Source organism: Ciona intestinalis, chromosome 1 (assembly GCF_000224145.3).
Source record: "Ciona intestinalis chromosome 1, KH, whole genome shotgun sequence".
Classification (NCBI taxonomy): domain Eukaryota; kingdom Metazoa; phylum Chordata; class Ascidiacea; order Phlebobranchia; family Cionidae; genus Ciona; species Ciona intestinalis.
The window spans coordinates 4647106-4663883 of record NC_020166.2 but is presented as its reverse complement, the minus strand read 5'-3'; the positions used below and the strand labels follow the sequence as shown (position 1 = coordinate 4663883).

The 16778-nt window shown below is 33.7% G+C and overlaps 2 protein-coding genes and 1 long non-coding RNA gene across 3 annotated transcripts in view; 1 reads left to right on the top strand and 2 right to left on the bottom strand.

Moving 5' to 3' along the window:
• Nucleotides 1-11722, bottom strand: part of LOC113475814 — a 14072-nt gene extending 2350 nt beyond the window's left edge. The window contains exon 1 of the long non-coding RNA XR_003397592.1: nucleotides 11694-11722. This is a non-coding gene — a long non-coding RNA (uncharacterized LOC113475814). The remainder of the gene's footprint in view (nucleotides 1-11693) is intronic.
• zf(cchc)-19 (zinc finger (CCHC)-19) lies at nucleotides 1600-3238 on the bottom strand. Its single transcript, XM_002127194.3, has one exon. It carries the CDS (start codon nucleotides 2433-2435, stop codon nucleotides 1788-1790), a length of 648 nt encoding a protein of 215 aa, XP_002127230.2. The 5' UTR covers nucleotides 2436-3238; the 3' UTR covers nucleotides 1600-1787.
• A 1138-nt stretch (nucleotides 11723-12860) lies between the features above and the next one.
• Nucleotides 12861-16778, top strand: part of LOC100181753 (integrin beta-1) — a 22468-nt gene continuing 18550 nt past the window's right edge. The window contains exons 1-3 of the mRNA XM_009863943.3: nucleotides 12861-12981; nucleotides 14272-14357; nucleotides 15124-15253. Coding sequence (XP_009862245.1) covers nucleotides 12924-12981; nucleotides 14272-14357; nucleotides 15124-15253 — 274 coding nt within the window. The 5' untranslated portion in view covers nucleotides 12861-12923. The remainder of the gene's footprint in view (nucleotides 12982-14271; nucleotides 14358-15123; nucleotides 15254-16778) is intronic.

The window sequence follows — 16778 nt, the reverse complement described above, 5'->3', positions numbered from 1 at the left end:
TTATATAATAGTAAGATGGGTTATGACCCTCATACTTGTTTGTATTCTGAACCCTTCCCCGCACTTTTTTGAAGAAAATGATGTTTCATTTTTTAGGTATTACGTAGCGCTATAACATATTCGAAGCTGGATCGGGAGAAAATTCTATAAATATATTTTTATGACGAATATTAATATTCAGTTATAAAAAAAGTTGAAATTAATTTTTTTTTCGATGGGGATAACATGTGAGTGACCTACATAGATGTATGCGTAAGTTATATTTTCGCCGAAATATTTTAAAATTTAATACTTGTATGATTCGGGTTATGACCCTCATACTTGTTTGTATTCTGAACCCTTCCCCGCACTTTTTTGAAGAAAATGATGTTTCATTTTTTAGGTATTACGTAGCGCTATAACATATTCGAAGCTGGATCGGGAGAAAATTCTATAAATATGTTTTTATGACGAATATTAATATTCAGTTATAAAAAAAAGTTGAAATTATTTTTTTTTTTGATGGGGATAACATGCTAGTGACCTACATAGATGTATGCGTAAGTTATATTTTCGCAAAAAAAATCGAAAATATAATATTTATATGATTCAAGTTATGATCATACTTTTTTATATTTAACATCTATCCCCGCACTTTTTTAAAGAAAATAATGTTTCATATTTTAGGTATCACTTAGCGCTATAACATATTCGAAGCTGGATCGGGAGAAAATTCTATACATATGTTTTTATGGCGAATATTAATATTCATAATTAATATTTTTTTGAATTTTAAATTTTTCATTTTAGAATCGGTACCGCTGGGGTCTAGTTAGTACAGTTTCCAAATTTTAGGTTAGTGGTACCAGTAGAAGGTATCGAAAATGGCCGCTAGAATATCTGTATTCTAGGATCACCTTGGTGTTTTGGCCGATCAGACTAACCTCGAGCAGGATTGCGGAATGATCTGATTTTATACTCGGTTTTATATCTGCTGTAACTGTTGCTTGAAGAAGGTCGTCTGAAATAAGAAAGTAGTCGATTCGACTTGCTGCAAAAGGGTTAACCTGCACTCTTGAATATTTGCGACAGTCTGTATTTTTTATTCGGAAGATGTCTTGTAGACCAAGATGTTCCATGTTCGCCAAGATGGTCCTGCGTGAGTTTGTTTTGCTTGTGCTTGACGCCCCGCAACGATCGAAGAATTCGGGTCTATCTACATTAGGTCCGTAAATACTGGCCAGTAGGATTCGTGTGTTTTGAGTCGACATATCGACGAGTAGGAATCGTCCGTCTGGATGACGAATGAATTGAGTAACTGAGTGTTGTATTAAACAGGATGGCGACCCCTCCGCTTCTGTTTGTTCCGTGTGCCATAAAGGTTCCCCCCTGCCAATCCAACCTCCAAGGGGTCTGGGTTACTTGCGTACTGTAGGTTTCCTGGAGAAACAGTATATCCACTTTTTTCCGCTTAAAGAAGTTAAATATTGCTTTCCGTTTTAGTGTATCGTGTAGCCGACATACATACGTTTTGTGAGAATAACTTTAGAAGCATTATGATTGTGGAGTGCAGTGGGAGTCTGTCAGTTGTTCAAATTCAAATCCGCATTTGCATTTGTGTCGTTCGTTAGCTCCAACGAGAGCTGGTTTAACAATCCCGCAACTACATGTGAAAATCCTGTGTTCGCATCTTGGGTTGGCGCATTTCTTACTGTCTTGTGGTGCCGGTACTTCGTTCAATGTTCCACAATTACATGCAATTGAGAGCGAATCACACTGAATGCACTGGAACATGTTTTTGTCTGTCGTTAGTTCTGGTTGGAATTCGTGTCGTTTCCGCCTTCGGCCTGTTGCGATAATGAAGGGTAGTCCTTTGTTCTGACAGGGCACTCTGCTTGCTTGTGACCTGGCTTTTGGCAGTATTTACAGGTAATGGATTGGCCGGTATATGACACATAACATTCAAATCCATCAATGTTAATATAGGACGGTATTGGGTTTTCTTTTATATCTTTTGTTTCGATGTTCAGAATCCTTAATCCCGATAAGAGGCCAAGCTTATTCTTTTTGCTGTAGATGTAGTCCACTTTACAAAAATGTGTTTCGACGAACTTCTTTATAGCTTCATTTTCCATAGGTATTGGAACCCAACCGATGGCAACTCTTGTTTTGGTGCTTTCATACAGGCGGACAGCCTTGATGCTGCCATGTTTTGACAATTTGTCCGTCAGTTCAATGGCTCCTGCTCGATCCTTACAAGTAAAATCCACCAAATTACCTTTTTTGCTTGCAATACCAACAAGCTTTTCGAGTGCGAAATCAACTTCCTTAACTAGCTTACAGAGCTCTTCCTCTACCATTATATTTATCGTTCTTACTGCCAAACATGCAGCTCTTCTCATCAGAGAGGGCGCAGAAACTTTTGCAGCGTAACTAGACTGAGGCATTGCGACCATTCAGTCCAAACGCCAAAACTAGAGTCCGCCGTTTCCTAACTTGGTCTATACTAACTTTGGGTAGACCCATGGTGCCCTCTATAAAATATGATTTAACTACAATGATGGCGCTAAGTTTAAAATGAAGTCAGCTTAGTGAAAGCAAAGAATACTCTACCGATTTTTTGGTGAGAGCTTGGAAAGTTCTGGTATATGAATAAATCAATAAATGTATGTAGCTTGCTCGAGTGGTGGAAAAAACAAGAGTCGTTATAACACGGGTGTTATGTTTTGTTTTCACCTGGTGAGTCGTGCCGCTTATAAGTTTCCACGTATATGTGACTAACCGTTACTCTGTTAGGTGATTGTATTTTGTGTATGGCTTATAATTTAGACAACCCACCAATGACCCGTGGGTGAAACAACTGGCGTCAGATGACTTACCAAAACACACGCCTTCAATAACAGCAGCGGCGAGCCCTGAACCTAGATTACAGGCGCGCCAACCACTCTGCCACCAAACTTAACAAGATGCAAAGTTTTATTGATTCTCTTTTCTTTTATCAAGTTGTATACCATTGACAAACTAGATTTGTATCAACAACCGCTTTTCAAAATTGCATAAACTGTAAAATCTCTTGATTACATTTTACATAATGTTGGATACTTGTCTGGAACCATCTGGTGCACATAGCTCAAAAGATGGCCAGCCAAGAAAAGGAAAGACAAAACAAGCCCAAACTGGAGGTAATGTACTAAGTTCTTGCTATTTGATTTTATAAAGTAATATAGGCAAACATTTAAAAACTATAAATATAAGGGTATACAGTTTTTTTACCCAAAACACCAAAGTAGGGCGATGGAAAATTATTCATGTTGAGTTATGTGTATTTTTGAAAAGTGTACATCAGTGTATAACAGACTATAGCACTATTTATGTTTAATCTGTACCAAAAAACTTCAAATTGCACTACAGCAGGTATTTAAACCCAAGAGAGTTTTTTTGTAAAAATATCAAAATCAAAACTTATATCCATATATATTAATTTTACAAATTCGAAAACACACAGGATAAGATGGGACAGTTTAAAATCATTGTTAATTTTGATTAATAAGTGTATTTATAAATAGGAATATATGTAAATAACACGATATATACTGTACGCTGTGAAAATTAAGTCTAAACATTCTTTTTCTTAACCTACTGCTATAGTTTTTAACATGTTACTATACATTATATTATTATTTTTTTTTATTATTATTAAATAAATACACACACAGCGAGCGACTGAAATGAAACACTCTAACAAATACTTTACACACACTAAACATTACAAAAGTAAACGCCATTAATTTTACATGGACGACCATTTAGCGAGGTGCTCAGCTAAAGGAAACTTTTCATAGCAATTGCTTTTTCGGTTTTTCTAATTTCATTTATATAATCAATACAAGAGTCCACGTTTGGTAGATGCTTCTGAACTTTACAGCGATAAATATAAAAACGTACACCAAGTAATATACAATTAATCAGATTCGGCGATTTCTCATGTTGTATACCAAACACTTTAATATCATCAGTGATTATTAACGGTTTTCTGAATTTTGCAACAATCCATTCATTAATATTTTCCCAGAAACTTTGAATCATTTTATATTTCGTAAACATGTGAACAAGGGAGTTTGTTTCCGTATTGCAGAAAACATAGTTTGGAGAGTCGATCATCCCAAAGTTAAACAGAGAAGCATTGGTTATTAGCGCGTGGTTGTTCGGTAAATTTGATTTGATTGCCTCCCATAAGTAAGATTCTGGTATTAGGGTTTCAATAGCTTTCCATGTTGATTGTGAGGCTGGGTTAAAAAGCTCGTATAACCATTTTAACTTCTGCGCAGCTATATAGCTCGTTATATCCATCATATTATACATTATATTATTGCATAACAATTGGTATTGTTAGAACGCATGGCGCCCTCTATAGCTATAACAGTAGGGCAAGAAATAAGTTATAGAGGGCGCCATGTTAGAACGACAATGGGTGATGTTCGAACATCAATAGATAAATATTGTATCCCACAAATGTATATGAACTTGTAATAACAGAAAATTTATTATAACTATTGATAAAGTTTTTATTTTTGCTACAAATTGGGTATTACTACTCTGTTTTTGGCACAAGCCACTTCTTATAAATTATCATCTTTTTATTATCATTAAATGGGGGTCCGTAAAAAGAAAATTAAAAAAGAGTCTCGTACGACAAAGTGTCCCATCTTCCCCCACCCTACTTAAATAGAAACAATATTTTTTAAACATTTAAAAATGCGAAGTAGTATGGTGCAGTGTCCGTAGATAAACATGTTTATATATACGGACTCAGGTAAGGTGCTAAAAATTTTAAATACTTGTTAAATCGTGGTAGGCTAAAAGCAGAGTCGTATAAACACCGAGTGGTCCAACTGCCGTCTTTGTGTTTCCAAAATAGAGCAAAAGCGGTGACTTTGGCAATGGATATAAACGAACTTGTTAGGTTTTGTTTGTGTTTTCCTTTTGTGGGAAGGTGTAACGCAGCTTTTATTAACCTAACCTAACATTTTTTGGGAAAAAATATATAAATTTAGCCGCATTAAATAACTAAAATGTCACAAATCAACCGCTTCTAATTCTATTTTTGACTTTTTTGTTACAGAAAACAAATAACACATGATTTTTATATTTTTCAACTTTTAAATTTGTTTTTAAGCCCAAGTTTTTATGTAATTTACTGGAAAACATATATTTTCCCTATACCCACTAAGTTTTTTTGGACCTAAATTGCCGTCACAGAAATAAGACAAGAGATCACAGATCTAATGAATGAGCACGGCTTAAATTAATTAGCATAATATAGTAGGGTAGGGGAAAGGGGGACATCTTTAACACATAATATCCAAATAGCCTGATCGTGTTTTAAACAATTAACAACGGTCTGTGGAAGTCGCGAGGATACGGTTTTATAAACATTGAATGTTCTTTGTTTACTACCAAATGGAAAGAGAAAACTAACCGAAAAGATGTCCCATCTTCCCCCACCCTACCATATTAATTAACCATTTTACTACAACGGTCAACTGGGCTCGATCAAAAACAAATCAGAAGTAACCAACAAAACGGGTTCTAGTAATTGGTGACTGTGGAGCAGTAGGTAGAATGCATTCATGCATGTATTTTAATTTATAACTATTGAAACTTATGATGTATATGTCGTATGAGGATTGAGTGATTGGTAAAGAATATGTGTAAATACGCTCTGTACGACTCCTGTACCAACAAGTGCCGCGTGCACTCCCAACCTCCCAGGACCAGGCTATGATATGCGCTGTCTCGACAAATCTGGTAACTGGTTCTAGTCGCCTAACAGTTATGGCGCGCGATATCATAGCCTAATGTCCCGGATTCGATCCTCGCCTGCCGTAACAACCATTTTCGATTTAATTTCTTTTAATAAGAGATATAAGGACTAATACCATATACACTTATTATCTATATTTGCACACTAACGTAAACAAAGCCAAAAGTTACCGATTACTGTGTCACCAACACGTTCTCGATGCAATGCAGTTTATTTGACTTGCAAGCGTTATAATCATTAATTACTCATTGATTTGACGATTTTATGCACTATGGTTTATGAGACTAAGCTTAGTTGGAATTAATGTATCGAGTACACTCGATTAATCCATGTTATAGTACATTTTAACCACGAATTAGAGCCTTAAACAGACAGAAAAGTATTCGTTAATTAATCGCTAGTCATGCGGTTTTAAATTTGAAAATTTAGTCTAAAAAATATAAATATATGTTATGATTTGATTTAAATCAAGGGATTAAAGAAAAATGCTAGAATTAAGAATTGAGATAAGTGCGGAAAATAGTCTCGCAAAAAACAACAACAACAATAAGAGATCACAAATCTAATGAATAAGCACGTTTTAAACTAATTAGCATAAGATGGTAGAGTCGGGGAAGATGGGATACCTTTAACACATAATGACCAAATAGCCTGATCGTGTTTTAAACAATTAACAACGGTCTGTGGAAGTCGTGAAGATACGGTTTTATAATTCATTAAATGTTCTATGTTTACTACCAAATGAAAAGAGAAAACAAAATGAAAAGGTGTCCCATCTACCCCCACCCTGCTATATTAATTAATCCTTTTACTACAACGATCGACTAGGCTCGATCAAAAACAAATCTGAAGTAACCAACAAAACGGGTTCTAGTCGCCATTGGTGACTGTGGAGCAGTAGGATGTATTTATACATGTGTTATAACTAATGAAACTTATAACGTATGAGGATTGAGTGATTGGTAAAGAATATGCGTAACTACGCTTTGTACAACTCCAGTAATTAGGTAATATTAGAAGTTAATATTAATCATATGATGTTGAATTAAAAATAATGTTTCATTTACGATCAATGATAATACGGTTAAGAGTAGTGCAGTTAATGCGTCCCCACTTAAATGCTAATAATTTGATTCAGTCGTGAATCGTTGTGTGGATACACGAGCCGTCGCCCGTCGTTTCCCGCCAAACTGCCAAACAGTGTTTCCGCTATGTAAAGTGCGTGAGGAAAGTAATCGTTAATTAATCGCTCATCGTGCGGTTTTAAATCTGAAAATTTAGTCTAAAAATTATAAATACATATTATGATTTGATTTCAATCAAAAGAATAAATGCGAGAATCGAAAATCGAGGTAAGTGCGGCATAAAGTCGTCCAAAAAACAACAACAACAACAAGAACAACTGTTCGACGAAAAAGGATCTATATGACCACCAAGTTTTTTATAGTGGGGGGGGGGAGATGGGACACCTTTAGCCTATATGATATCCAAATATCCTGATCGTGTTTTAATCAGTTAACAACGGTCTATAAGAGACGTGAGAATACGGTTTTTTAATTCTTTCAATGTTCTTTATTTACTACTAAATGAGAAGAGCAAATAGAACGAAAAGTTGTCCCAACTTACCCCACCCCACTATATTTAAAGTTTACATGCTGGCAAAGAAACTATACAGTCGGTTAGTTACGGTGGTTAACTGCAAGTTGCAGAATAGGCTACCATTAATATAAATATATTTTAATTTGGTGTCCCATATTTCTCTACATTATAATTTTGTCATTTGCACGTGAATGTAATTTATGAGGAGTGGCTTGTGCGAAACATAGTGTAGAAATACCCAATTTGTAGCAAACTTGGTTAATAGTTATTATGAATTTTTTTGTTGATACAAGTTTATAGGCATTTGTGGGAAACAATCATAGATATAATATATATGTTATATATATGATATCTATAGCATCTCCAATGTCGGCAAAGTAGAGAGAAAAGTCTATGGATTTTGGGAGAGAGCATGATACACTCTTTCTTTCGCAGGTCGTTCCCGTTTACTATTGTTGTCACTGGAATATCCGGGGCGTTTTATGTAGTTTTTCTTGTTTTTTTGACTTAATTATAATTTATAGGAAAAAATACATATTTTCAAATATAGTAGAATGGGGGAAGATAGGGCACCTTTAACACATAATATCCAAATAGCCTGATTGTGTTTTAAACAATTAACAACGGTCTGTGGAAGTCGTGTGGTTTTATAATTCATTGAATTTTCTTTGTTTACTACCAAATGAAAAGAGAAAACTAAACGAAAAGGTGTCCCATCTTCCCCCACTTAACTAAATATTTATATATATATATTTCTAACAAACGTTTGTTTGAACGTTTTTAATTAAATTTATTAAATAATTAAATTTTCCAAACAAACAATAAACTGTAAGCGTTAGCCTGCTAAATACCTAAACTAGCCTAATAAACTAGAATAGTTGGTATAGTTTTTAAAATAAACAACTAAAACCTCCTAAAACCACTGTTTGCCAATCTTTTACAATAGAGACCAAGCGAAATGGGGACGGAGTTGGCGGTCACGTAAATAGAAAAAAAGAATATATCACGGTTTTGGGCAGTTGCGCGTTCTACTCCTTTTTTATTTCTGTGACGCCGACCGATCTTTGATCCGTTTAGACTAAAGTTAGTATCGACCAAGTTTTTCGTTTAAATATTGCGATATTTTTAAAACCAAGCACTTCTGCGCGTAAAAATGGCTTTCTACTAATGTTATATCTTATCACAATAATAAACCTCACATAAAGAATCAAGTTCTATGGAACACTCAATCGATTAAACAGAAAAAAAAAACAGAAAATATCAAGTATACCAACAAAAAAACAGAAAAGAACATGTTTAAAATATAAAAATACAAACAAAAACCGCATAACATTAACATATACTGGTGTATCTAGCTGCAGTTTTGCATGTAAATTGCAGTTACTTTTTGACTCACAAACTTAACACGTATACCCGGCAACGAAACTTAAGGTATCTTTGTAAATTTGGCCAATATCGAAGTGACATTGAGGAAAACAATACTGAGTTACTATTTTTGGTCCTCTGCTTGAATAAGTGAGCTACCTTTTCTGCGTTCTGGGTCTTTATGAAATCGGAAAACGCGAACACCTTATCTGCTAGTACTTAAGCAATTTGGAGCTGCATGTCCTCTCCCCCATGCACCATAGTTGATTGTTTAAAAACACGATCAGGATATTTGAATATTATGTGCTAAAGTGTCCCATCTTCCCCCACCCTACTATATACTGTTATGCAAATTGCTGCTTGTATTAATCACCAACGTAAAGTTCCCTAAAAACACACCGTACGATGAAAACCAGTCAAAATACTAATATACTCCACATTAATTCTTAGATTTAATATTATATAACAAGATTTGTATTAAAATTACCTATAGTAAGGTGGGGAAAGATGGGACACTTTGTCGGACAAAACTTTTTTTTTAATTTTTTTTTTACGGGCCCTCGTTTAATGATAATCAGGAAAATAAGGTTACAGAATTATTCGACAGTAATATCACGACTTTATAAAACGCGCGTCAAAGCTGATTACTGTTTTTTAATATTCAAAAATTTGTAAAATAGAAACAGTATACTTTGAACAGGTATAAGAGAAATGCGAAATAGTATAAGGTGCTATTTTTTAATGCTCGCTAAATCATAGTAAAGCCGAATAGTTTTTTTAGTTTGCGTGTGCGAATGATTAAACTAGTTTCATGGCTTCATAAAACAACCTTGAAGATTTTGTCTCATCAAACTATAGTTTTAGTTTTGTAAAAAAAACACTGAGATATAAGCATGAAGAAAATAGGTAGGGGTCAATATGACTTAAATTTGAGATAAAAGGAACAAAAAACATCGGTTTAACGTTATATAGATGAAGTTTAGATGGTAAAGAAATTAGCACAGCCTGTTAAATTATACCGTAGGTTAACTACAAGTTGCAGAATACTGCTAATGTAAATACAATTCAATTTAGAGTCCCATCTTCCCCCACATTGTAGTTTTGTATGTTTTCATTGTCAAACGTTATACCTCAGGGGTTATTCAACTATAAGATACTGATATAATAAAAAGATAATATTTTGAAATATATTCGAAATTTGGTCATTTGCTCTTTGATAATTTATGAGAAGTGGCTTGTGCCAAAAACAGAGTAGTTATACCCAATTTGTAGCAAAAAATAAAAACTTTATCAATATAGTTACATGGCGCAAAACTTTATCAATATAGTTACATCAATATAGTTACATTATAGAGGGCGCCATGTATAGTTATAATCAATTTTACAAGTTTATATACATTTGTAGGATACAATATTTTCCCATTGATGTTCGAACATTACCCATTGTTGTTCAAACAATACCAATTGTTATGCAATAATATAATGTATAGGTAACATGTTAAAAACTATAGCAGTAGGGCAAAAAAAGAATGTTTAGACTTAATTTTCAAAGCGTACAGTATTATTTCGTGTTATTTACGTATATTCCTATTTATAAATACACTTATTAATCATAATTATTCTATTCTATTCCATGTGGGCGTGGCACGCCATGGGTCCTAGGATTTAGGCCATAATTGACCCATTACCCTAACACCCGGGGTGCTACTCCATGGACCTTCCCAGTTTAAGGAGCCTGGCGCTTCCCCGAAGGTAGGCGACAAGGGCTTTAATGGTAATGGATGGGAGATTTTCCCTTGACAGCTCGGTCAAGTTTAGATGCTCCCGTCTTGCGTTCGCATATGCTGAACATATGCCAACATAATGAAAGGATGTCTCATCTTCCTCGCCACAGACAGGGCAGATGGGACTCTCACTTTTTATAAAGTTTATGCAGATGACTGGCAAACATGCCATGNCCTGTTATCACTTGAAGAATGGAGCGTAACGTTTGCCTTGGCAGCTTCAGGAGTTGTTCGCAAAAACACCTGCTAATGTTTCTCCCATACTCCTTCGTCTGCCTGCAGCCGTCATGTTTTGTCCATTCTTCTTGGTGTTTGGCTAAGACCCAAAGAGCCAGATCCGATTTACATCGGCTAGTGGGGATAGGTAAACCTGGCTCTGGGCCATAGAATGTGTTACTGGAACCATCACGAGCTAGCTTGTCAGCAAGCTCGTTCCCCAAATGGTCTGAATGACCAGGTATCCAGTGTAGTCGTACGTGATTTCTAGTTGCCAGTTGTTGTAAGGCATACCAAGTATCACGTACGAGTAGGCTGTTGTTTCTAAGGTTCGACAGAGCATTAATCCCAGCCTGGCTGTCGCTATAAATGTCGACAGATTTACTATCAGTACCATCATACAGCAGTTCCTTGGTAACCATGTTAATTGCTAGGATCTCTGTTTGAAAAACTGAAGGGTATGATCCGAGGCTTACTGAAACTTAATCATAATTAACAATGATTTTAAACTGTCCCATCTTATCGTGTGTGTTTTCGAATTTGTAAAATTTCACTTGTTGTGCGTATTATCGCCAAATAACTCCTCGCGTGTTTTGTTATATTTTATTATATTGGTGTCAATTAACAAAGGAATGATAGTACTAATTCGTGGTATTATTCAAAAACCGTCATTTATTTTGATTTTGGAAATATTTGGCAATATGTGCTTAAGTGTCCCATCTTCCCCCCTTGTACTATACAATTACTGCGTGTCTACTGTTTATCCAAATTTATAAAAACAAACGTTTACAAGTGACCACATGCTACAGGAGTTGCACAAAGCGTATTTACACATATTCTTTACCAAACCTTCAATCCTTATATATACGCCTTAAGTTTCATGGGGGTTGATTAATACTGTAACGAATCTTTGTTTAATTAGCAACCTTATTAAAATAGAATCATAATTAAACACACAACAATATAAACTGAAAGACGTGTTCAGACCACAGAAATGAAAAAAAACTTTTTTTTAGTTCTGTGATTCAGATAGCATAACATAATAGAAGTAAAACTGAAACACTATTAAACGCTAAACTAACTGCTGCACGAGGAGTAGAACTGAAACACTAACCGGTAACCAACCGGACGGCTCTACTAACTTTGGTATATTCCCACACCTATTTCACATTATCTGTTCCAATGCCTTAGAAATAGCTACGACTTGGATCGTTCTATTTGATCAAATAGCTACGACTTGGATTGTTCTATTTGATCACCGATGTCCTAATTTGGTAAATTACTCATTCGTGACCGTTATCTGGGGAGAAAGGCGTAATTTAGTTCGTCTCTGTGCAGCGCAAGTAACACCCATTTGTTAACCCAGGTCAAGTAACGATAATTTTCAGTTGGAGCTATCGTCAAAGTTTTGAATTAAAGATTGATTTTATTTTACTAAAATAAGAATATACTATCCGTTCTTTAAAAAGAAAATGTTCATATATATATATATATATATATATATATATATATATATTCTTCTTAAATTACTAACTATCCCGATATATATATTTATTAAAATATTTATCACCGTTAATATGTGTAATAGTCATTTTATTTACAGAGGTGTTTTAAAGAATTGCTGTATAATCGTTAAATAGAGGAAGTACTTAAATATATTGTTTCCTCTAGTTCGGTTTATTTAAAATTTAACTACTAAACTAGTTAATTAAACATACTTCAGGAAAAAGAAAAATCCAAAAAAGAAATTTTTAACCAAGTTAACTTTATTTTGTTTGGCACAAAATCTGTTATAATATTTTAAGTACTTCTTACAACTGAAATTCTTAGACTAGAGCTTCCAAAACTTAAAGGTGTTTCAGCTAACAAACCAGACAATTGCTTTGCAACTTTGTTTTAACGTTTCTGGCAACCACCGTAATGTCTTTGGTTAAATTAAAAATATTCATCAAGCTTCGAGGATCATGTTACAACTAAAATCTAGCACTGGTACTAATCTTGTGTTTAGTTTACTAAACAATTAAATTAAACTTTCGTTCTTTTTCTTTCTTTTAATTAGCCTAGATTTGTATTTTAATATGTTTGTACTCCATTTTAGGTTTAATTATAACTTTTACTTAATGTATGAAGTATTAATGTGATTACAAGCAATTCCAATGAAAATGAATTATATTACAGTGTTATATTGGTGTGTTTATATGGCTCTAGTTAAAGGTAAGATTTACCTAACAATTATTTTCTCATTATCTATATAAATTTTGTACATATTAACATATATGTACCGATATAAATATTATATAGTGAAGGGGGGTAATAAAAAACAATGGGATGCTTAGGGTAAGAAAGGACAACCCCCCTAGCCCGCTAAAAATTCATTTTTATTGCAAACAGCTTTTGTAGGTAAAAAATACATTTATTTGGCTTGTTTTTTATCCTAACTGCCCTTCTAGGTGATAATTATTTTTCTCGGTAAAACACAAATTACTAAATCAAACAAAAAATTGACAAAAAAATCTTTTTATGGGGTTCGGTAAACTTTTTTTGTGAGAAGGACTTTCGTGATAAGTTTATAATAAATTTAGGTACTTGCTACATATTTAAGTACCTTATTGCTGGTAAATTTAAATTTTACAAACATTTTATACTTTTTAAAAAAACAACTGTGTTTTTTTCTGCTTTTATTTTTTCTTCTCCAACCAATATTAACTTTGTGATAAAATTAATTTTAAAGTTATGTATGTAAATTATTTTATTTTAATTAATGATTCAATTAATTTTAAAGGTAACCAAGTATCAAAAACAGATGTTTTACAGCTTTACCTACATTTTCTGATACTGTAATTTATGTTTTAGGTTAAGGCTGTTTAGTTACAGGTCATTTTTATGAATATGTTGCTGAATTTAGTTTAGATAAAGTCAAGATGTCATTTAGATTTTCAAAAGCCTTTATAATTAAGTTAAATTAAGTATAATGCTCTGGTTACTTCTTCTGCTTTATATAGGTTATGAAACTTATGTTTTTAGTTTAATAAATGTTATTTGTGGGTAAGCTTATGTTTAAAAGGAAGTGCTGAAGTAAAAATAATATATTTGTATTATTACCCTGTACTAACATTATTTTTTTTCTTCAGATCAAGTTAAGTTGCTTTTGAAAACATTGTTTTTTGTTGCCTCGTGAATGTATTTTTTACCCCAAAGCCTGGGGAATAAAAAACAGCACAAAATTTCCTATTAATTTTAATTGAAAGTTTATGTTTTCTGTTTCTTATTACCTCACTTGACTATATATATTAATGTATATATATGCATTTTTATATATATATTGATATATATATTATATATATATATATGCATTTTTTAAAATATGTATAGTATATCACTATATCAATATATATATATATATATATAACTATTTTTTTTATTATTTAGGGGGGAAATCAAAAGTTTATGTTTGCCGTTTTTTATTACTTGACTATATATATCTTATTTCTCCTACAATTTCAGCTGCAACCAACCCATGTATCGATAGCAAGGCCAAATCGTGCAGTGATTGTATCAGCATACCTGGATGTGCATGGTGTGAAGATTCCGTATGTAGCTAATTTTATTAAACTACCATAGGCTCCAATAAAGTTAGGTTGAACTTATTCTGTAAGATAAAAACACTATTGTAAAAATACCCTTTTACTAGTGATAATGTCACTGTCCGGATTGTCGAAAAACTTCCAGAGTTTTATATATCTATCTGGCCCAGATTGGACAGGGGTCCAAAAACGTTGTTCTTTGGCACCGCGCAAATATCAGAGTTTCGTGAATCCGATTGCAAGATATTAATTTGACCCATAGAATATTTTATTTTTGTTTACTTGGTATGTTATGAAAACCTATATTAATATTCAAAAGTTTAAACGCTTTATACAAAACGTATAATTAATAAAACACTGGCTGCTAGCCAATTATGCTGACGTTGGGTTTCATCATTCTTCACGTGAATAAATTCACAACGATTGTTTTCGCTTAGTAAGTATTGAGTGTATGCTACTGCATGTGTCTTCCTTTATTTTTAAAGCCCGGGTAGAGCATAAAAATGTGACGTTAATACATGATGTTTCGATCTCCAAGTTCGTTGGGCAGCAAGCACATTCCTCCCGATTGTTGCGTAATGAATTACGTTACCTGATAATTACGAACTCACGACAAACTTAAAACATTAGATCACACCTTACCAACAACCCTTCCCATCACACATGCGCCCGCACTAGACTGTGCCTTTGGTCAGTAAAATGCTTTACAATAAGAAAAGGGTAAACCTTTTTGCATTACTGATTTGAATTCTGATATTATAAATGTTTTCAGAATTATGCAAACAATCCTAATGTTGTTATTTCTCGATGTGATTTACCTGAAAACCTGGAAGTGGAGGGTGAAAGATGTCCAGAACATGCAATTATTAATCCAAGGTCTAATCAAACTATTGACAGTAAAGGTAAGTTGCACTTATTAAGCACGTATTGGTCGTATAGATCCATTTTCGTTGAACAGTTGTTCTTGTTGTTGTTTTTTGGGCTAATTTTTTCTGCACTTATTTCAATTCTTAATTCTGACATTTATTTTTTTAGTCTCTTGATTAAGATCAAATCATAATATATATTTTTAGACTAAATTTTCAGAATTAAAACAGCGCATAATTAGCGAGTAATTAATGATCACTTTTGTTTGATCAAATGTGGCAAATTCAAAATGCGCCTTAAACCTTACTTAAATGATTGTACTTCTACGAAAAGCTCGGCACAAGCCCGAGCACCTATGACGTCATCAATAAGAAAGGAGTACGAGAATGCCTCCTGTTTGTTCGAAAAGCGCAGTTAATCGAAATAATACAGAACACGCGGTTTGCGGTTAAAGAGACGTCCCGTTTCGTAATTCCCACTGTTACAAAATGTAAAATTCAAGGTATACACATGTTCATCGTGGTTATGAAACAATTATTTACGTCATATTAACTTTGATAAACCATTACCATTGTTACATCAAAAAATAAATTGTTGGTAAACAATCGTGTTTTATTCTCTTCCATACGATTAGTAGTTTGTGCATAATTTTTGTTTGTGATAATTAGGCAGGTTAATCGAGATTTTGTGGGTTTTAATTGATTCAAATATAAGAGCAAGAAGCAGCGCTATCAGTAAATTGGAACCAACAGAAATTGTAATATGATATTAAGTATCGGTCCGGTCAGCTTGGACAGAAGCCAAAAATACATTGTTTGATTGCGGAACCAGAGTTTCATTTCAGCATTTTTCATGTGCATAAATTCACAACGATTGCTTCGCTTGTTAGGTGTGGAATGTATGCTACCCACAGAAATAAAAAAGAATAGAACGCGCATCTCCAATGTCGACAAAGGAGAGAGGTGATACACTTTCTCTCTCTTTCGCAGGTCGTTCCCGTTTACTATTGTAGTAAATGTAAAGTTATAGTGTAAAACAACTATTTTCTAATGTATATAATTTAAAACAAACCGTTTGTTTGAAGTTCTTAATTAAATTTTTTAAATAATTAAATTTCCTCTAAACAAGTGGTAAACTGTAAGCGTAAACCTACTAAATAACTAAACTGTCCTAATAAACTGGAATAGTTGGTGTAGTTTTTAAAATAAAAAGCTAAAACCTTTCAAAAATACTATGCGCCTATCTTTTACAATAGGGACCAAGCGAAATTGGGACGGAGTTGGCGGTCACGCGAATAGAAAAAAGAATATATCACGGTTTTGGGCAGTTGCGCGTTCTACTCTTTTTTTATTTCAGTAATGCTACCGCATGCGTCTTCCTTTACTTCCTACGCCCGCAGAGCAAATAAATGTGACGCTCACAACACGATGTTTTGATCTTGTGGTTGGTTAGAGGTGGGCACATTCCTCCCGATTGTTATATTATGAAACGTCATAGTTAATAAAAACGTTGCAAGAGGACAAGTGACATAACAATTGAATAAAAAATTTCCCACTACTA